At 39.4% G+C, this 22,699-nt stretch overlaps 1 protein-coding gene across 4 annotated transcripts in view; it reads left to right on the forward strand.

Annotated features, from left to right (window-relative positions):
• Positions 1-266: 266 nt before the first annotated feature.
• LOC101406061 (aspartyl/asparaginyl beta-hydroxylase) overlaps positions 267-22,699 on the forward strand; it is a 218,922-nt gene continuing 196,489 nt past the window's right edge. For 2 of the 4 annotated variants that reach the window (XM_087420526.1, XM_087420528.1), the window contains exon 1: positions 275-574. In XM_087420526.1, the coding sequence (XP_087276652.1) occupies positions 463-574 (112 nt within the window). In that variant the 5' untranslated portion in view covers positions 275-462. Of the gene's footprint in view, positions 575-22,699 lie in introns of all 4 variants that reach the window. The other 2 variants (XM_087420529.1, XM_087420527.1) reach the window with 2 other exon arrangements.

Here is a 22,699-nt window from a genome sequence, read left to right on the forward strand (position 1 = left end):
AAGGATCAGGACAGACTGGAAAGACGAAAGCTGCCCGCGCTCACAGGCGACTGCGTCGCGCCAGGACAGCCTTAAGTCTGCAGGGGGCGGGGAAGCGCGGCAGGGTTTCGCCCCCTCATAGCCGCCTTTGTGATTGGCTACACTTCCCGTCACTCAAGCTTCCGGGCAGGGAGGAGGCGGGGCTCAGCCGGGAAGGGGCGTGGCCGAGGGCCGGCAAGCCGCGCGCTCTCGCCGCGGGAGGGAGTCACAGGCTCGGCGCACGCACGGCCGGGCGCGCGCAGCCGGCACGCGGGTGAAAGTCCTCGGAGGCGCGGCCGGCGGTGCCGAGCCACAGCGGCAGCTGCAGGAGCCGCGGCCCGCACCCGCTGCAGCGCTCGCCCGCCGTCAGCGGCCCCCGCGCCCCCGGTGTCCCCCGCGCACTGAGGGGCCCCCCACCCCTCGCCTGCTCCGGCGGTGCGCGCAATGGCCCCACGCAAGAATGCGAAGGGCGGCGGCGGCAACAGCAGCAGCAGCGGCTCCGGCAGCCCGAGCGCCGGCACCAGCGGCGGCGGCAGCAGCCCCGGGGCACGGAGAGGTCAGAGGCGCTCCGCGGCGGGGCTCGGGGGCGGCCGTAGGGGTGGGGCCCGGGCGGCGGGCGCCGTGGCTCCGTCTCTGCAGCTCCCGCCGCGCGTCTCTTCCATCCTCCGCGTCGCGCCTCCTTTTGGCGCGGGGCGGAGGCCGCGCTCGGTGGGCCTGGCGGGCGGGCTGGAGCGGCTCGGGGGGTCGCGCCGGGGAGCCCCTTCCCGCTGATCCCTCACCTGCAGGGCGCAGCCTAGATGGAAGTTATGGATAGACTCCGTCTTGGCTTTCCGTGGACTTGAAGATGGGAGTAAGAGAAACAATTTACCTTTGCCTTGCATAATTTGGGGAGTTTGGCAATGAGCCAAAGTCGAAGTAAATAAGTTCTTGCCAAACCGGCAGCTTTTAAGAGCAACTCGAAGTGTGTTATTCTCAGGGGGGTGTGGGGGTGTGTAGGGGTGTGTGGGGGGAGTGATTTGAATGTTCTTGGAAATGATTTTAAGTATTTTTGCATTTATGTAGCTTTCTTAAAGGGCATTGTTGTTACTTTTAAAATATTACAGAATACTTTAGAATACTGGGCCAGCTTCTCTGTTGTTTTTCCCCTTGTCTTTTTTTAAAAAAATCTTTTGGATGTTCACCTTTCTCCTCCATGTGCTTACCCAGCAAAGACAGAGAACAGATGTTTTAAATCTGTTTCATCTCATATTTCAGTGGTTCTCTGTTTCTTTTATATTTCCTTTGACTCATAGTTAGGATATTGAAACTAACTGCAGGACACATGTGTATTGAATGTGAACTGTAGACTTTCCTTGTTGAAATGATTTAGACTCTTTTTGTGTCCTGGGGTCTACATGTAATGTAGTCATATATATCAAGAAGATAAATCAGATAACTATAGTCATACTTCACAGGACTTATTTTTTTTTACAGCCTTTCTCACTACCTGAAATTATTTATTTTCGTTTGTATTGTCTTCCTGTCTTACTCCCTCCTCTTGTTCATTCCTATCCCCAACTCCTAGAATGGTCCTGGCCTTTAATAGGTGCTCAATATATATTTGAATAAATTTATGTGGTGAAAGTAGTGCAAAGTCACCACACAAATTTACATTCTAAGAACTAACATTTGTATTGTAAATTGAAAAGATACACACAGTTTGAAATTCAAAGCAAGCATATTAATTCACCTTCGACAATAAGTAAAAGTTTATGTTCTTTTGTCCCTTGTCCTTAAATGCCAGTCCGTTACTTAAACAGGCTGAAGAGTAGATGAGCTGTCACAGGCGGCTCCAGCTACACTTCTTAAAATTTAGAGATGAGAAGAGCCCATTGTGCCGCTTAAGTTCCAAACAGAGAAAGCGGATGAACAAGACTTTAATGTTAATTGTTTTTTACAGTTTTCTGCACTCTTTACAAATGAAGCACATCTTTGTTCCATTTTATCCTTTGGGCTCATGAGCAGAGAGGACTGATTGCATCTGAGGAAGTCGCTTTGTATGGCCTGTTATTGGTAAAAATTAGTATTGGGAAATACGTATTGTGTTCCCACCCCTACTGGATCAGTAAGTGAACCAGTTTTAACAGGCAAGTAATAAATTCAGGAAATGTTATGACCTAAATGAACATATTCTGACTTTCACATTCAGGCATTTTAGAGCAAGCTCTGTCCATATTTGAAGATCTACAGCCTTTTAAGCATTTTATACATTGATTCCATAATTATCATGAAACAGACATAGTATCTAAAGAGAAAAGTATCTCTTTTACAAAAAAAAAAACACATTTAAAGAATATTGGAGTCTCACATGTTACATAATGAGTAATCTTTTTCCATAGCCATTTTTTTCAGTAAATATTGACCTCTGGTTGTGTGCCAGGTAGAAGGCACAGGAGATGGAAACAAGGATTCTTTCAGTCATAAACAGTTATACCGCAGAGTGAAAGTGTGATTCTATTTATATTGTTTTCTTATAGCAGGATATACCTGAAAGATAAAACCAACTTCTCTGTTGTTGCAGTGGCACTGAAGTATAGACATTGATGCCCAAACCATTCCCATCTGCTGGGGAAATCATAGAAACTGAAGAAATTTTAGCAATGGCATTACTGTGAGGCCCCTTCAGTTCTCTCTTCTCATCTTATAGATGAGGGAATTATTGCCCAGAAAGGTTGTCTAGTTCATTAAAGGTTGTGTAGTTCTTGGAAACCCAACTAGTTAGTGGAAGATCCAAGACTAGAACCCATGTTTTCTGTAATTCATTCATTATACTACTACTTGGATTTTAGGTTCTCTAATTTGTAAGATTTTAATGGAATCTTGCAGTTAAAGTAGATTGTCTCTTAAGTTTCCTTCTGGATCTCTCTGTGGCATGCTACAACTAGTTAATTAGGAAAAGTGTGCTTTCGTCATATAACCAATTAAATTTTCCATCATCCTTGATGATGACATTGGTCACATTAAACATTATTATTTCTTAAATTTTTGTATAAAAGTATGGGGGAAAATGGACGCTATTCTTTGAAGCATGCATTTTAGAGAAACGGTGATTATCTGGCCTTCTGTTTGTCTTGGTGGTCACATTGTGTTGAAAAGTGATGTTTGGAAACTGGAATTTTGGGGATTTATATAACATTTGGAATTTTAAGTCTGTCTTCTTTTAACTCTTCAACTAAAACTGAAAAATGATAAAATGTCTGGTTTCCTACAGAGCTCAATTTTACCTTTGTCAGTTTTATTCTTCATAACATAAAAGAAACAGAAGTAAATTGGACATCTTACTTGTAACTTGCATATAAAAATTTGACTTGCATGGCCAATTGGGGTCAGAGGAAACCTCTTTCGGATTTATTGATTTGAAAATCTTTGGTTAAGAAGGATTACGATGTCCTTTTAAAGGGCTTATTTTGTAGTACAGAGACACTGGTATGTGTCATGTTTTTGTTTGCTTCGCTTTTCGCTTTTGAGTATCATTCATTCTTTCCCTGTAACTTCTAGCATGCTACAGTGGTGTAAACATCTGACTGTTTATTTTGTCTAGTAGTGTCGTGCTACTACGTTCCTCTTTACCGGTAGGTGTCACTGTAGAACACTTTTTCTTCCTTCTATTTGAAGCTTCAGACTGTAACATCAGTTGTTTTATTTTGTTTAATCAGTCCTGTACATACTCAAAACTATAGTGGGCGACCGCTTAAACACTCTTATCCACTGCTGTTTAATTCTCTCAAAGTCTCTAACAGCAGATTTTGAAATTTAATAGTAAGAGTTTGTCCCTACCAGCCTTATTTTTTTAGGCTTAATTTAGAATTAAATTTAGAATTAAATGCATTCGTATACTATTTGTAAAACTTAACATGTTCACAAATTTATTTGATGGATATTAATCATTTAGAATTTTTTTCTCTCTTTCTACTTTTCAGTATCTTTTAGACCACTTAGTAACTAACGATACGGTACACTGCTGATTACATTCTGGATCCCTTGAATGAAGAGGGCTTGGTGAGATTTTCTTTCTTTAGCCAGAGGCTATCAGTTAGGGCCAGTTGCTTAATCCTCCATTAGTCAACGTAGGATGAAAAGATAGGAAGGCTATTATTCTTCCACTATAAGAACTGTGTGATATTTTGTGTTCAGTTGAACAGCATTTTGTCAGCCTGGCTATATCATATAAAACCAACTCCTAAAAAATGTTCTGAGAGTATTCTTGAACACATTTTAAAAAGACCAAGCGTATTAACCCGTGTTGGGCTTAGGAAATAAAAGAAAAGATCTATATTTTAGTCTGTCTTTGACATTATATGTCTCCAAGGATTATTAGAAAGTGAGAGGTTTTCATTTTCAGCTAATTACCAGCAGAGTAACTCAGAGTAACAGAGATAAAGGCTCTTGTGGGTTCTCCTCCCTATTTTCAGTTAGTCTCAGAAATTTAACCTCTGAGCTCTCTGGTCCCAATAGAATAAACCTTTTTTCCTCCAGAAAGGTAGTGTAGTTTGGGAGAGTCTGATGACCTGGATTCATATCCATTCAAGAACCTTGTGGCAAGCCATTCAAAATCTCTAATCCTAGTCTCTTCAAATGGGAAAAAGTGTTCTCTCCTTTTCTTTCAGAGCTGTGATAGCTCTAAAACCAATTTTGTATCCCTTCGTGTTTCTCAGAGGTTTTCACTAAATTACTTCTGATGGTAAGGGTGAGTACCAGACTTCGGAGGATGTAAGGTATAGAGCTAAGCAGGCCATTGCATGCTTGAAACTTTTTGATGATACATTGTAAAAAAAAATCATTTTTTGTTATATTCTGTGGCATCTATGTTTTAAGTAAAATGGATGTTCTAGAGGTGGTGTTTATACTGTGGCTTTGAGAACCATTTGACAGGTCTTTCTGCCTCTGGTGGTGTACATACCCCGTTGACACATCAACCTTCAAGTTGCTGATTTACCCTTGAGGTCTGGTAACGTTGTTCTATTTTACCAGAGCTCAGATACATTTTAGTCTTTTGATGCTGTTCCAGCATACTGTTTTAATATGAAAATATGCAACTTAGTTTTGTCTTAGATACTTCTGCAACTCCTGAGTGGTTTGACTTCATTCTGTACCAAGATAAAAAATATTTTTTTTGAATTAACTTCCCTTAAATAAAATCTGTATGTACTTAGAACCCATCCACAGCTTACCCAAATCTCTGGGGAAAGCCTCAGCCACCTGCCGGGAGATGTGGGGTTGCTGTGGCTCACTCCTAAGTTTCAGTATCTGCTGCCCAGCATCTGCTCAGCGCCACACACATGGGTGTAAATCTATCTGGGTGGACACGTGTCTGGTTCGGTCCTACAGTTTTGGCCATTTCTATTAGAGGACTCGAGATTAGGATGTTCATTTCCTCCTCCTCTTCTTCCAAAGTGCCACTGTAGGGGTATATTCTGGAGTCCAGTGCTTTCACCTTTTCACTTTCTTCTGGTAGTGCTGGGAGCCAAGATGGTATTTTCTTGTTAGTCATTATTAATTTTTTTAAAATTTTCCTTACTTTATTTCCTGAAATGAAGGTGCTTCATGTGTTTGGTCTGCATTTGATATTCGTTTTCAGGGATGTGTCTTGGTTACCTTTGGCTGATATAGTTATCTTTTAATGGCAGATCACTGAATGTAGTTTAGTTCTGATCAGATTGATGACACCTGAGGACAGATTTACTTTAGCTAACCTATTAAACTCAAAGGAAATTTGAGCTCACTTGGTGAATAAATCTTTTAAAAAATAGTCACATAAGATCTTTTGAAGGATCTGGGTTGTTCTGTGACCCCCTGTGAGATCCAGGTGGCTTACCTGGTTGTTCTGACTGTAGTAGGACTGTCATCATCTGCCATAGATGCCCTTTGTTCTCTAATGTGGATAGGGTAGTGAGTTAAATGGGGCCAGGGGTGGTGGGGGAGGGGTATCCACAGCGAGCAGAGTGGAACCACTATTGCTGTACTTGGAGAAATGCCAGCGCTTCTCTCCCACGTGTGTGCCTGCAGATGTAACCCAGTGACTCGTTCTGAATGGATGCCAGCGAGCATCCTTCTTAATTTTAAAATGAGAGAATGTTGTTTGATAAAATAATTTTATTCCATAACTAATATTGTATAACTGCCTCTTCTCATATTTTATATGTTTGGCAGCCTTTTCTACCATAGTGCAGACTCACTGCTGTTCTGTTGTTCTGTCTCTAACTTGTGTTTCTTGTTTATTATACCACTGATATACACAATTACTTCCCCTTCCCATCTTTCACACTGTTTTTAATCTGAGTTTTCCTGAAATGGTATATTGGAAATCCTTTTTGGTCTTAGGTTCACATGTAAATTTTATTTAGGAGCTGTTAATTTTTTTTCTTGCATGAAAATAAAAATCTGTGTTGCAAATGTTTGTTGAAAGAATATCTAGCTCTTAACTTGACTTTTCCATTCTTTGAATCAAATCATTTTGAATAAGATGCTTGTCACTTACTGAGTTTTATAAATTATGTCATGCTTTTTGACATGTGAACCATCTCTCTAATTTCTAGAACACAATATGTGCTGCTCTGTTTGAAATATTACGTACTTAAGACTATAAATATATAGTGAATGCAGTGAATGCCCGTGTATCTACTGTACAGGTGAGGAAATAAAATGTTACCAGATTCTCGGTTTCTCCTTTCCTGTGTTATCCCTTCCCAGCCACTCGTACATATTTTGTGATAATCATTCTCATGCATTTCTTTATAATATATAATATATATACACCCACAAATAATATATAATGTTATGTTGCATATTATATGTTACATATTCATTCATGTAAAAATGTATGTAATGTTAAAAGCAACATATATGAAAACTGCTTAGGAAGTATGTGTATATCCCTATATATAGAAATATATATATTCTTGTTTAGCACATATTAAAAGTTTTGTGTATAGGCTCATACTTGGCATAGTAGTTTGACACCATTTGTTTGAGATTCCACCAAACTCTGGCTCTTTATTTTCATTTATATAGTTCCTCACTCTTATGAATGTGCCCCTTTTTGTTTACCCATCTTACTGTCGGAGACCACTTGGTTTGTTTTGTTTTTTTCCTTCAAAGACTGCTGCCCTGAACACTCTTGTACCTGTCTGTCCCCTTGTGTACGTGTCTAAGAGTTTTTCTAGAGCTTAATTTAGGATTGGAATTGTTGGGTCAGAACAAATACACATATTAAACTTTACTGGATATTGCCATTTTTTTTAACCCCAAAGTGGTGGTGTCAGTTGACACTCCCACCCACAATGAATGCAGCTCCTCTCGTGCTGCAACCACATTGCCAACACTTGGTAAGGTTTGATATTTGCAAGTTTGGTGGGTGTGAAATAGTACTTTGTGGTTTAAACTTCCGTTTTCCTGATCGCCAGTGAGATTACTAGTAAGAGTTGACCTTTGTGTTGCCTTTTCTATGAATTACTTGTTCATATATTTTGCCTATTTCTGATTTTTTTTGTTTTGTGTTTTTAGGTTTGATTTGTAGAATTTTTTTCTATATCTTGAACCTTTTGATTATTTGTGTGGTAAAGGAATTCTCCTAGTTTGTGAGTATTCACATGGTCATTTTCTGTGGTATATTTTGTTGAATAAAATTTTAAGATTTTAATATATTAGCAGTAGAATTTTCCAATTTTCCAATTTATGGTTTGTGCTTTATTTAAGACATCCTTTCTAACACAGAGATCATAAAACATTTTCTATTTTCTTCTGAAATATCTTAAATTTTGCCTTTTCTCATTTAGATGTCTAAACCACTGGACGTAGATTTTATTGTATATATCGTGAGGTAGGGATTTAATTCAATATTTTAAAAAAATGGATAATGAAAATTTCCTGTACCCTTAATTGAAGTGTCTTCCTTCTACACTAATCTGCAGTGTTACCTGCTCTGTATAAACATGTGTGGCTCTGATAGTTTCAGGTGTGTAGCAGCTCTCCCTCACTGAGCTGCTCTCTGCAGCGTGTCTGATGGGGCAGGTCCTTCTGTTCTTCTCACCATTGTCCTTGCTGTTTTTGGACCTTTCTTCCTCCATCTCTATACATTTTAGAATTTACTTATCAAGAAAGTTTCATTAAAAATATTTCAGGGTTTTGACTGGGATTGTATTGAATTTATAGAACAATTTGGGACAAATAACATGTTTATAATATTGAGTCGTCCTATACTTGAACATAGTATAATTTGCTGTTTATTTAAATCTTATAACTAATTTTTATAAATTTACCCAAAAGTCGTATACATCTTTTATTAGATTGAGTGTAGGTACTTTATATTTTTTAAACTAACATATATTATGAAAATTTAACTATATGCATCCAAGTTAAAAGAATTGTGTAGTGACCCCACCACCTAGATTTTACAGTGGTTAACATTTAATGTATTTGCTTTATATCATATCCATTAATTAATCTTACTCTTTTATGCACTTCAAAGTTGTAGACATCAGTGTACCTCTGTCCTAAACACTTGAGCATGCCTGTCATTAGAGGTTTGTTTATGCCCCCCCTGTAATATTTTCATACAGTGAATTGCACAAATCTTAAGTGTGTGATTTGAGGAATCTTTATAAATGTATACATCTGTGTAACCCAACAACCAATTAAGGTAGAGAATATTTACATCATTCCAGAAAATTCCCTCAGTCCCCTTCCTTGCCACTACCTCTGTCATCAGAGGCAACTATGGTACTAAATTTTCTTACTACAGATTGGTATTGCCTGTTCTAGAACTTCATTTTGTATTTTTTTGTGTAAGGCTTCTTTGACTCAGCTTATTTTCTAGGTCCATCCGTGTTGTGTGTATGAGTACCTTGTTCCTTTTATTGCCAAGTGGTCCGTTGAATGACTGTAGCACAATGTGTTTATCCATTCTTTCATTGGCCACTTACACTATTCCTAGTTTTGGATTATTATGAAGAAGATTCTATGAATATTATAAATTTTTTTTTTTTTGTGGTCATATATCTTCATTTCTCTTGAGCAAATACCTAGGAGAGGAATTGCTAGGTTATAGGCTAGGTGTATGTTTAGTTTTATAAAAAAACCTGCCAAACTGTTTTCCAGAGTGGTGTGTAAGTATCTTTTACACTCCCACCCACAGTGTGTTGGAATTCTAGTTGTTCTACATCTGTACCAACATTTGGTGTTGTCAGTCTTCTCAATTTTAGCCATTCTGGTGGGTGTTCAGTGGCTTCTTATTGTAGTTTAGAATTACACTTCCCTAGGTAAACAAACAAACATGGAGGTAAGGAGAACAGATTGGTGATTACCAGAGGGGAAGGGGGTGGGGGGAGGGCGAAAGGGGTGAAGGGGCACATAGGTATGGTGATGGATAAAAACTTAGACTTGGTGGTGAACATGATGCAGTCTATACGGAGGCTGAAATATAATAATGTACACCTGAAATTTACAGTTATAAACCAGTGTGGCCTTAATAAAATAATTAAAAAAATAAAATAGAACTACACTTCCCTGATGACTAATGATGTCATGCACTTTTTCTTGTGCTTATTGGCCATATGCAGAATCTTCCTTTGTACTTTTCCTTCCTTGAAACTTGTAAAGTTTCTATTTAGCTCTTGTGCCCATTTTTAATTGCTTTTTTGTCTTTTTGTTATTGAGCTGTAATTTTTATGTATTCTAGATCAAAGTTCTTTTCAGATCTTTGTATTGCAGATATTTCTCCTGGTCTGTAGCTTACTGTTTCATTTTCTTAATAGTATCTTTGAAGAGCGAGTATTTTTAATGTTGATATTTAATTTTTTGTGGTTTTTGCTTTTTGTGTCTTGTCTAAGAAACTTTTCCTATTCCCAACTCACAAAGCTATCCTCTTGTATTTTCTTCTGGAAATTTTATGGTTTTGGTTTTTGTGTTTAGGTCTGTGATCCATCTCACATCAATTTTGGATTAGTTTTATGTTTTTTCATGTGGATATCCAGTTGTTTTGGTGCCATGTGTTGAAAAGACTTTGCATTCATCATTAGATTGCTTTTGGTGCCTTTGTCAAAAAGCAAAAGATGATATAATTATAGGTCTATTTCTGGGCTCTCTATTCTGTTTTGTTGTTGTTATCTATTTGTCCTTGTGCTTTTACCACATACTCTTGATTACTCTAAGCTATATACTTGAAGTATGTATTACTAATACTTGAAGCTGTACAGTAAGTCTTCAAATCAGATACTATAACTCTTCCAACTTTGTTGTTCTTTTTAAGATAGCTCTGGATATTCTGAGTCCTTTGTATACCCATATAAATTTTAGAATCTGCTTATCAGTTTCTACAGAATAAAGCGTACTAGGGTTTATGGTTAGAATTCATTGAATGTATAGACCAGGTTTGGGTGAATTGTTATCTTATTGATGTTGAGTCTTCCAGTCCATGACAGTGGTATATCTCTTTGTTTATTTAGGTCTTTAATTTCTTTCTGCCTTGTTTTATAGTTTTTGTTTTTTTCTTACACATTTTTTGCTAAATATTTTTCTAAATAATATACTTTTTGAAGCTATTATATGGTATTTTAAAAAATTTCATTTTCCTATTATTTCCTGTGAGTATACAGACATAGAACTGATATTTGTATCTTCTATCATGTGACCTTGGGAAATTCATTTTTTTAGAAAAAAATAGATTCCTTGGGATTGTCTATGTAAATATCATGTCACCTGCAAATAGAGACAGTCTTACTTCTTTTCCAATCTGTGTACCTTTTGTTTCTTTTCTTGCCTTACTGCACTGTCTAGGACCTCCAATACAGTGTTGAACCGAAATGAGAGGAGACTTTCTGGCTTTGTTCCTGATTTTAGTGGCAAAGTGTTTGGCATTTCACCGTTAGGTATATTAACTCTAGGTGTTCAGTGGATGCTTTTTATCAGATTGGGGGAATTTCTTTCTATTTCTAGATAGAGAAAAAATATTTGATTGAAATGATCATGTGACTTTTCTTTTATATTGATAATATGGTAAGTTATATTTATGTTTTTTTTTGAACAATTTTATTTATTTTTTCCACCAAAGCCCCAGTAGATAGTTGTATGTCATAGTTGCACATCCTTCTAGTTGCTGTATGTGGGACGCGGCCTCAGCATGGCTGGAGAAGCGGTGCGTTGGTGCGCGCCCGGGATCCGGGCCCAGGCCGCCAGCAGCGGAGCGGACGCACTTAACCGCTAAGCCACGGGGCCGGCCCTATTTATGGTGTTTTGAATGTTGTCTTCCTCCCTCTCTCCTCCATCCCCCTTATTCCTTTCTTCCCCTTACTAAGAATTATGATTAGTACTGACTTTTTTCTGTCTCTATTGAGATGAGATAGATATATATAGAGAGAGATATAGATATATATATATGTATATATATAAAATTTTTCTTCCATATTTTAATTGGTAAATTATAATAATAGATGTTCTAATTTAAAATCACTCTTACATTTCTGGGAAAAGTCTAACCTTGTGATGATATATATTTTTCAATATTATTGAATTAGTTTCGTTAATATATCCATAAGTAAAATTGACCTTTAATTTTCTTTGCTGATTTTGTTGTCAAGGTTATTCTAGCCTTGTAAATGAATTTAAGAGCATTGCCTCTTTTTCTATTCTTTGGAATAGTCTTATAGGATTAGTTATTTGGTAGAACTCATTTGAACCTTTTTGTCATTTACCCCCACTGGGTAGGGTGTGTGGTAGATAGGAGGGGAAACTGTTTCCCTTTTTACATGTTTAAATGACCATTTAAGGTTTCTGTTGCTTCTTGAGTCAGATTGGCTTAGTTACATTTTTGTTTCTTCTTAGGCACATTACATTTATTAAAAAGGTTTCTGTCTTTAAATTTCAAACTTACTGGCAAAAGGTTGTTTATGGTTTTAGTTGGACCTCTTGTAAATAAAACATAGCTATTGTATGCCTATTACCTTGCAATAAAATAATTTAAAAAAATCACTAAATATTAACTTTCTTTAAATTGTAGCTATTTTTTAGACACAAGGAATATTTTCTGAGTTTATTAAAGTGAAAAGTCTTTATAAAACAGACTGATACTCTAATATCTGTGAGAAGTAAGCTATTTTACTGGTAATTTGGTTGGATTGACTTGGGATGGTACCCACTTTCCTCCTTGAATGCTGGCACTGGGTACATTACTTTGTTCAAAATTGGACTTACTCTCTTCATGAACAAAACATAATGCTTATTTTCTGGAACCTTCAGATTTATTTGATTATTTTATGGGTTTTAGCTCTTTGGTCTATTTAGTCGTAACCAGTAAATAGCCTGGAGGCCTGGAGTGCCTGACACAGATCTAAGACAGTTATTGATGGGCTCTGTGGCTCATATGGAGGTGCGAGGAGAATTATAGGCCAAACATAGCCCAGTGTTTCTGTTACGCTTTTGCTCTGTAAGATTATAGAGGTTGGACACTTTTAAGGTGAAATTAATGTATGTGCAAAGCTCATAAGCAACTTGTATTTATTTAATTTTTTTCTTCTAGAGGTAGTGCAGTATTTGTGTTAATAAGCCCCCAAGCTGATTTTTAGAATTCTCTTTCCATCAGTGAGACATTTAAGATGATTGAATAAGGATACAGTAAGATCGAGGTAGAGCACTGTTCACTAGCTTAAGTAATACTGATGTGGAATAAACTATGTACATTCAAGAGCTTCCCCCTCAGCTGGCCCCTCAACAATGCCTTGCAGTCTTTCATGTATGTTCTTAGTTGATGTTTACCCATGTTTTCAGCACCCGCTATTTAAATCTTCAACTCCTTGAGCTCAATACCTTACTACTTCCCATTTAATTTTGACAGCCTTCCTTCCATTTTGTAGAGAAACCGGAGCTTCCTTTAAGAGTTTGCTCATCTCCTGCATGATGGATGGGGTTGGCCTCTGAGTTGTCTGACATTGGGAGCCAACTGACATGAAGCTGATTACCCTTCTAGGGGGGAGATAGGGTCTAGAACCTAGGATGGCTGCAGAAGCCAGTACAGTTGAACATCTTGGAGAGATTGCTCTAATTTGGACGTGCAAGTACCCAACAACTGAGCTTGTGAGGTGTGTCTTTGATGTGTGGTTCAGTAAAGCCCCTTTTCTCCATTGAGCCTGAGGAAGAAGGCCAGTAGGGTGGTGGGTGAGTGGAGGTGAGCCAGTACCACAGTTAGAATTTAAAATCTTGGCAGTCACGGGCTACTACGGACCTTTGGGCCCCCACCTACCTAAGAGGAAAGCATAAGCTGGGATAGGAGTCTGGGCAACTCTGAGGGAGCCCTTAGTGGACACCACTTTCTCATGGACCTTGAGTTTTCCCTTGTCTTCTCTTTGAGAACTCTCCTTCTCCACCCCTCCCACAGCTACGCCCCTTTCTTTAGTCTTTCTCTTTTAATGAAAAACAAAACAAAAAACACGAAAACCTTGAAAACTTCTTTCTACTCTGCCTGCTCTACCCAGCCACATATTACAAATGAGTAGGATGAGCTCCTTGTCTTCTTCCCTTTGGGTCTTGCTCTTTCTGGCCAGGGTCAACAGAGACTACCTTAATCCCAGATCCACTGGGCTCTTCTTGTTCCTTTATCTGCTCCATAAAGGATAGTCTTCTCCACATTCTTTGCTTGGCCCTATTTGAATCCTATGCCACACAGTCTCCATAGCTTTAACTACTATCTATTGATGGCTCCCGATTCTATAGCACTCCTGAGCAATAGACTTAATAACAACAGCAATGACCCAGGAAAAACATAGCTGCCGCTGACTGAGTGCTAGCTATATGTAAGACATCGTGTACTTCTTATATTTTAGCATTTTATTCTCACAGTATTTATCTAAATTCTCTTTTTGTAGATGAAGAAATGGAAGCTTAGATTAATTTGTCAGAGATCATGGAGCTAGTGTAAGTAGGAACCGTAGTTTAGATATCCATTTTGACTCTAAAGCTTCTTTAGATGAACAGTGTAGGTCCTCATTAACTGCTTAGATTACTCATAACTGGTCCTATTTCATCCTTCTGTCATAGCCATCTTTATAAAGTTGAAGTTAGATCATGTCTCTTCCTTATTTGAAAACATTGAGTAGTTAGTTCCCGAAAGTGTTCAAGATAGAGTTTAAATTCTTTAGCATGATCTAGGAGGCCCTTCATGATCTTGCCTCTCTTATCCTCTCTAGCCATTCTCTGCCTCACCCTCTGTATGTTTATATTAATTTAGCCATGTTCAGTCATTCTCTGTAGTCTTTGTATTCACACAAGCCATTTCTTCTAGAACAGCTCCTCCCTTTCCCTTTCCCTGTGTGGCTTCTGTATAACCCTCAAGAGGCGGCTCCTTCGTCACTTCTTCCCCACTCTCCCTTCATCATCTTCCCATGGACTAAGTTCTGTAACTACCTGCCCGCCCCTCCAAGCATGAGCTTCTGTAGCACTCTGCATGTCGCCAATCTAGCATCCTCATTCATTTACTGGTTCCTTCAGCAGGTGAAAGTGTGACCCAATCATGATATTAGACAACAACATATCATCAGACTAGACTAGGGTTGGGAGAGTTGGTCCTTATGTTTTATGTAGTAAACACCATGTTTTATTTTCCTTTTTATTTTTAGTGCTTAAATGATTGTCTGGACATAGTAGGTGCTCAGTAAATGTCAGAATGAACAAATACAGGTAAAGGTCTTACTTCCCTGTAGTAGACCAAAAAGGCATTGAGTGGGGGAACTGGGTTTTTGTGTCTGCTACACTGCCTTGAATGTAATAAGTGCTCAAAAATTATGTGTTTTATGGTGGATTTTTTTAGGTTTATGGTATGGGCAAGAACACAGATCAAAAAGTCCTATTGATGTTTATAAATGTTGAAGCTAAAGACACAAACAGAAAAATTATTAGGAATTATGTGGAGAATTGTTGTCCATTAATGTGGAGAATTGTTTCAATAGATCAAGTCCTTTAATAGGTACTGCTTACCATGCTAGTAGTTTCAGCATAGTAAGCTTTTGGGGTTATACCTGTAGGAAGCTGTTCTGAAGCTGTGAGAGGCTTTCCTGATGCTCCTTCATTTGTAGTTAGTTCCTTCTGATTGGCAGGAAGGTGGGGCAGAACCAGGCATTTTATTTGTTCTGTATTTTGTGAATTTAGAAAAACTTTGCAAGATTTTGGTTTTTTCCTCATTTTATTTTTAAATATGACTCAAGGATAGGCTAAAGTTATTTATGTGAATACTGAAATACTTCTGAATTGTTCTGTTTTTTTTGTTTTTTTGTTTTTTTTGGTTTGGGCTTTTGAGATTACTTGTAAGAATTGTGAGTATATTTCTTCCTTGACTTAAACTAAGGTTTGTTGATTTGGATTAAAAAATATAAAACTATGAAGTGAACAATGCTAGCATTTATAAAGAACAGTTTGGAACTTAGAATGCTATATCTTTAAAATTCAAGGTTATGATTCTTCCCAAATGATTGTTTTCATCTATGTTGTCCATATACCCCTTAACTCTAATATAATATACTTTCCCAAGTAAATTTTTATTTGTTTTTTCTCCTCCATTGGACTAAGTGGCCTCTCTTGTTCATCGCTGTAGCACAGGGTAGGGACTGAAAGGGTTTTTGTTGAATGAATGAATATTCAGATGCATGGAGAAAACCATGGAAACGATTTGAAATTTATCATCGTGATTTTTATTCCTTTGTATCTTAAAATCTGTATTAGCTTATAGAGCTGAAAGCGCCTTGTTTTGCTGATCTGAATTATATGTTGAGCAGAAGTGTTCTATTTAGGGCAATACTTTTATCCAGGATGGTATTAAACATATTTAACCTCTACTATGGGAGAGGCCCCGCCTGGTCAGGTCAGCGCCTGTAAAACATCCCTGTGCTTGCTGCCTGAACACGAGCTTCTCTGTGACTTGCATAAAGCTTTGAGATGTCAGCCTTTTTCCTTCCTCAAATCTTTTGGGGGTCATACTCCTGGGAACCTTCAGCAGCAGACTCAATTATTCCAGAGCACAGTCAAGAGGCGAGCATTTGAAACAGTGTTTACTGCAGTGCAGCCCGGCAGCGCAGGACAGCGGGGTGCCTGGTGACTTATTCTGGGTGACCTCAGCCAGGGGATAGGGGGAGTGCATTTGAAGCTGGAGCTGAGGGAGGGGGTGTGGAGGGACTTGAGAGCAAAATGGGTCAGTGAGAGTAGGGTTACGGGACCTCTCCGAGCATGTGGTGGCATCAGTCATCACTTTGGTTTTGAACTGGGGGAATTGGGAGGAAAAGGACAGACTTGGGGTGAGGGGCGGGGCAGCTGAGTCGTTGAAGCTGGCGAGGTTCTAGCTGTACCCGCACTGGCTGTTCCTGTCCCTTACTCAAAACCAGCCTGTCCTTTGCTGCTGTGTGGTTTGGGTTTGTTTTTAAAATACTTCATGTATGTTAGATTTGCTTTACCATTTAGATGGGACAAAAACAATGTATATTTACATTTTAGATTTTTGTGGGAATACCGTGTAAATTGTCCAGTGAGGTTCCTGAGGACTTAACTGTGTTCCAGCCCTGTGCTCGGTGAGGGAGGACAGCAGTGAACTCGAGCACCCAGCTTGGGAAACTCGCCGTCCTGTGGGCTGCAGAGCAGTAAATATTTGTTGAATGAAGGAGGTGTGTGTGATCGAGGAGTAGGGAGAGGAAGACTGAAATGAGGAAGAGCTCTGAGGCTTTTCAAGACTCTCAAAATATAGCCCCAACTGAAGTTTTCTGGGGAGTTAATCTCTGGGGAATCATGAAAATTAGAAGAGGTGGCAAAGACACTCAAGGGACAATGGCCCATTTTTATTAAAGGAAAGAAAGGTAGATTCAGGGCAACTATAAACCGTTGTCTCATCACAATCCTAGGCAAATTCTAGAGTTAAAAATTAATTTTAAGTATTTAGAAGAGAAAGCCATGAACACTAGGAGACAGTACAGGTTTACTAAGCACAGATTATTTAGAAAGATAAAAACAAAAACTAATAATTATGCATTTTGATAAGCTTTCTAGACTAAGTGGTCAGGATACAAGCTTGTAATTTTTCCTGACTTCACCGAGGTCTTTAACACCATCTCTGAAAACCCCCCTGTGCCTGCGATGGTCAAACGTTGGTTATATGATATGGTTGAATCACAGCTGACTGTAGAACTCTACCCACAGAGTGCTGACTTAATGGGTTGATGTCAGCCTCAAGGGAGCCGGGCCCAGTTACTGCTTATGCAGATGTGTGTGGTACACAGCTGCGAGGGAGGCTAGCACTCGAGGGACGAGACACTGTGCAAAAGACTGGCCTGGCTGGGAAGGTGGACTTTAAAAGGTTTAGCACATTTTTGCAAAATGAGCTCACTGCTGAGGATTAGCTGGGAGAGGCTTGAAGTAGTAGAGATATTTTTTTAAGAAGGCCTGGTATTTTGTTTGGGTTTGGTTTTTTAATTGCTTGCAGTTGCAGAGGGAGCTGCCTGCGTGCTGTGGCTGAGGAAGACTACCCTTCAGTGTTCGTGTTATTAGCGACCAGAGTGAGAGAGGTGGAAATTCCGCTCTGTGGTCAGGGCTGCATCTGGAATTGTGGTTTCGGTTGTGGGGGCTGCGTGTTAGGGGGATGATGACAGCAACTGCTCAGAGGAGGATGAGCTTTCGGATGAGGCCCTTGGGTGAGGGTGTGTTAACCTTAATGTGAGGGAGCGGTGAAAACCCTGTGGATGGCTGGCCTGGACTGGAGAGTCCTCCTAGGGGACGTCACCATCCCCAAGCGATTTTGCAGCTTCCAGGTGGCAGAGGAGTTAGGTTTATTCTAGCAGGTGAATTTGAGGCGAAACTCAGGGTGTCCAGTAGAAAATGTCCAGCAAGCAGATGGAGAAATGTGACCAGAACTTGCCTGTAGGAGACGTCAAGTGGAGACACTTTTCCCTTTGGGTTTTAAGTTTGAGACCAGAGGCTGAACTGGTGTTTTTTTCATTACTGCTGGGTTTGGAACTTGATCCTTGACTTCTTGTGTCGTCTTTTTTAAAAACAGGTTAACTTTGTTTTTATATTTTTCCAACGTTTTGTTTTGAAACTTTTAAGCCTATTTAACAGCAAAAAGACTCATGCATTGAAAGACTCATATGCTCTTCATCTGGGTTTACCAACTAGTTGTTAGCAATTTGCCACATTTGCTCTCTTTGTGTGTGTGTATCTGTCTGTCCGCCTGCCTTCGTTTCTCTGTCTCTCGTTTTTTTGGAACTCTTTGAAAGTAAGCTGTCGTCATCATGACCGTTTAACTCGCTCAACTACTTTTCCATGTGTCTTCTAAGGACTAGGACATTCTCCTGCGTAACCACGATAGAGAGTGTTAACACTGATACAGTATTATTTAAATGCACTCCCTTTAGATAGTACAGTATTATCTAAATTTAACACACAGTATCATTTAAAAGCATCCTTAAAACTTGAAGCTGCATCTTTTTTTCTAAATTTTTTACTTATCCAGAATCCAATCATGAGTGAACCTGGGTGCTTTTAACATTTCAAATTCTTGGCCCTTACCCTCTAGAGTTTCTGATTCTTTAGGACCAGAATGGGCCTGGAAATCTGTATTTTCCCAATTTTTAATTTGAAAAAATTCAAACCTTCAAGACAGTTATAAAAAAGTTCATTTACATTCACCAGTTGTTAATATTTTGATGCCTTTGCCTTCTCTATTTCACTCTCTAGACACACACACACCATTTTACTTACTTATTCATTTTGCTGCTGAACCATTTGAAAGTTAAATCATGATACTTTACCCCTGAATTCTTCAGTGTGTTTTTCCTAAGAACAAGGATATGCTCCAACATCATAATATAATCACACTCAGGAAATTTAACTTTGCTGCAGTACTGTTACCTAATAGAAAGTCAGTATTCAAATTTTCCTGATTTATTCCAATAATGTCCTTTAAACTGACCCTCCAACCCACGTGTAAATTCTTAATGTCTCTCTTATATAACGATTTTTTAATTAGATTTTCTCCCCCAAAGTCTCATAAGTAAACTACATGCCTTCCCTGTAAAATATGTTGCTTTTTGTAATTCTTCTAAAGATTTTATGAGTTAGGGGGAAAACACAGTAAAGAGAAACTTTTTAATTTCTTCTGATTACAACAGTCTTGAAATTTAAATTTGTGACTGAAAAGTTGGGGGGGAACATACCAATAAAAACACAAGTAAACCAGTTTTTGAAGGAAGTGAAAGGGTTCAAGTGTTAGCAGGACTTTTGGGTGGCAGGAGAATTAGATTGATTTCATTCTGTTGAATTTGAGGGGAAAATAACTGGCTTAGAAATTTTTTATAACTCATCGAAGCTAATGAAAATATTCCTTAAAATTATCAAAATGTTTCTTGCTTTCACTCTCTGCGATACGCACCACTAATAGACATTTAGTCGACATACTGGCCTCTGATTTCATGACCTCTCTTTTCGCTGACACAGTGTTGGAGCCAGTACCGGGGCTTTTGTCAGTGACCGTATGTCACAGAGCCGATGATTGTGTGTAAGTGCTGAAATAGAGGTCACGTTTCAGAATGTGACGCGTGGAAACCCTGTTAAGGTCTAAGTAACATTTTCCGATCTGGTGATATATTTAAAAATATATAAAATTAATACATTAGACATCATCAAAATTAAAAACTTTTACCCGTCAAAACTTTTTACCCCATTTAAGAAAATGAGTAAGAAAGTCATAGCCTGGGAGAAAATTGTGTAACACATATCTGTTAAAGGATAGATGTCCAGGAAATATAAAGAACTCCTGCAATTCAATTAAAAAAAGCAATGAAAAATTATAGGCAAATGTGCAAAAGATTTGAACAGACAGTTCATAAAAGAAGATAAATAAGTGGTCATTGAGCACATGAAAAAAGCACTCAAATATTGGTCCTCAGGGGAATACAAATTAAACCACAATGAGATAAAATTGCATATTTGCCAGAATGGCTAAAATGAAAAAGACTGACAACACCAAATGTTGACAAGATCACAGAGCAAAAGAACTTTCCTACCTTCTTGGTGGGTATATAAAATGGTAGGACCACTTTGGGAAAATGTCTGGCAGTTTCTTGTAATACTAAATGTACATATACCCTATGATTCAGCAGTTCCCCTCCTAGGTATTTACCCAAGAGAAATGCAAGCCTATATTTCTAATATGCAAGCAATAGTCTTGTACAAGAATATTTTTGGCAGCTTTATTTGTGATAGTCCAAAATGGGAAACAGTCCAGGTTTCTACCAATAGGAGAATGGATAACCTCTGATATACTCTGGTATATTTATACAATGGAATACTACCCAGCACCAGAAAAGAATGAACTACTACTACACAAAACGTACATGGCTTTCGGGAACATAAGGCTGAGGAAGAGAAACCTTACACAAACAAGCACATATTGTGCGTTGCCATTTTTATGAAATTTCAAGAACAGGCAGAACTAACCTACAGTGAAAAAAAGCAGAACAGTATAATGGGGCTGCCCCAGGGAGCTTGGTAGAATGTGGTAGAATGGAGTTGTGGTAGAATGTGAGTGGGGAAGGGCCGTGAGAGAACTTAGGGGTTGTGTTAATGTTTTATGGCTTGATAGGGATTTGGGTTGCACAATGTATATTTTTGTGAAAACTCAGGGAATGTACACTTAAAATTAGAGCATTTCATGTAAATTTTACATAAAAATGATTGAACTGTAGTTATGATACAGAAGCTGAAGTACTTAGGGGAATTGAACTAATGTCTACGATTTATTTTGAAATACATTATACATATAAAATGGATTAGTGGATGGATATAGAGGGATAAATAGACATGCCATAAGTGATGTAATAAAATGTTAATGGTAGAATCTAAGTGATAAGTACATGGGTATTCTCTGTAAAATTCTTTCAGCTTCGTTGCGTGTTTGGAAATTTTCATAATAAAATATTGGGAAGAGACTCATCTATTTGTTGCATCATATGAAACCCATTTTTGTGGGCCAGAACGATGAGGTGCTGGCGCTTTTTTATGTGTCAGCCTAACATACACAGCTATGGTCTTTTTCCGACAGGGTATTGGTGTGAAACTTCATTTCCTCCACTCGTCGTGCTCAGTGGGACTAGATTAATCTCTGGGTGGCAGAGGCTCTTGACTGTCTCCGGCACAAATTCCTTAACGTCCCAGTCACTCTCCTTTTCTAAAAGTCTGTCTGGTTTAAATCTGATGTCATTTTCAATGCAGAATTTCCTGTCTCCCGTTAGCAGCAAGGCAGGAGGGCCGAAGTGGGGAGGGGTAGTTGCGCTCTCTGCATGGCTGCTTTGGGGCAGTGCCCTCTTGCCTCTCCTAGGATCTAGTTTGTCACTGGTGCTGAGTAGGGAGAGGAAGAGTGGGAAAGGCCTTTGTCACCTCACAGGTCCTAGTCAAGGTCTCTTGTGCTGGTCGATAAGAACACCTGACCCTGGTTGCCCACAAGTGACAGGTGCCCAAAGGCTGCCTCTGTGAGTTCTCTGGAGAGCCTGATGAGGACCTTCCCCACGGCATGCAGCTTCTTCCAGCCCCCCGGGCGTCCACTTCTGGCAGGATGCTCCATCCTGTCTTGCTCCTGGGAGTCCCTCACCTGGCATTCAACCCTTTTAAATGAGATGCTGCAGGATGGTACAAACCCCGGTACTCCCGTGCTGCCCACTTGGGTCCGTGGGAAGCTGACATCCTGCCGGGAGTGCAGGCTGCTTGGTAGCTGTCGCCTTTCCTCTGCAGTCATCCCTCTCCAGTTCTCCCGCTCCGCTTGGCATGGGCTGGGCCATCGAGTCCATTGCTTAAGTAAACATCCCCTGGGGAATGAGAAGGCAGTCTTCCTTTCCTCCAGGCAGGAGGAAGGGCTTCTCTTGCAGGACGTCTCTCTCACTGGGCTTTAGGCAGGGGACTTTTGGAACTTATAAATGAGTATTCGTATCTTCTAAGTTTGTTGAAAACTCAGATTCATTATTCTACAGAAGTGTGGTTTGTTAGCTTTTGGCAAAGTTGTGAAATTTCTACTGAAGGTATATATTTAAGGATGGTTGCAGTTCATGTAATTTGGGAGAAGGACACCATTAGTCAATCATCAGTTTATTTAGTTGATCATGATTTCTGCACGGAGTTGGGCAAACTGTACATTCTGAGGGAAGTGTCCACACAAGATTGCCCGCATCAGACACCAGCAACAAGTTTGGGTGGGTCCCCTGGGCCACTATCACTTCAGATCAGCTGGCCACAAATTAGGGGGTTCCCCACGAACACAGAACTCAGGAAAATGCCACACTTAACATTGCAGTTTTGTTACAGTGAGAGGATACAAATTAAAACTAGCCAAAGGAAGACACGCAGGGCAAAGTGGGAAGGTTCCAGACACAAAGCTTCCATTGTCCTCAGGGACATCTTGCCTTCTTGGCATCAGTGCATGACAGTACGTATTGGAGTATTGCCAACTAGGGGAGCTCATCCAAGCCTTTGACATGCAGAGTTTTTATTGGGCCTCGATCACGTCTGCAAGCATGGCTGACCTTCAGTCTCCAGTTCCTTTGGAGATTGGAATTGATACTGCCTGTCCCAAAGCCTCATCATAAATCACATTGTTAGACTATCCGGTGGCCAAAGCCCCCAGGCAAGCAAA

This window comes from Ceratotherium simum, chromosome 31 (genome assembly GCF_057802395.1).
Source record: "Ceratotherium simum simum isolate JZ-2026a chromosome 31, ASM5780239v1, whole genome shotgun sequence".
Taxonomy (NCBI): Eukaryota; Metazoa; Chordata; class Mammalia; order Perissodactyla; family Rhinocerotidae; genus Ceratotherium; species Ceratotherium simum.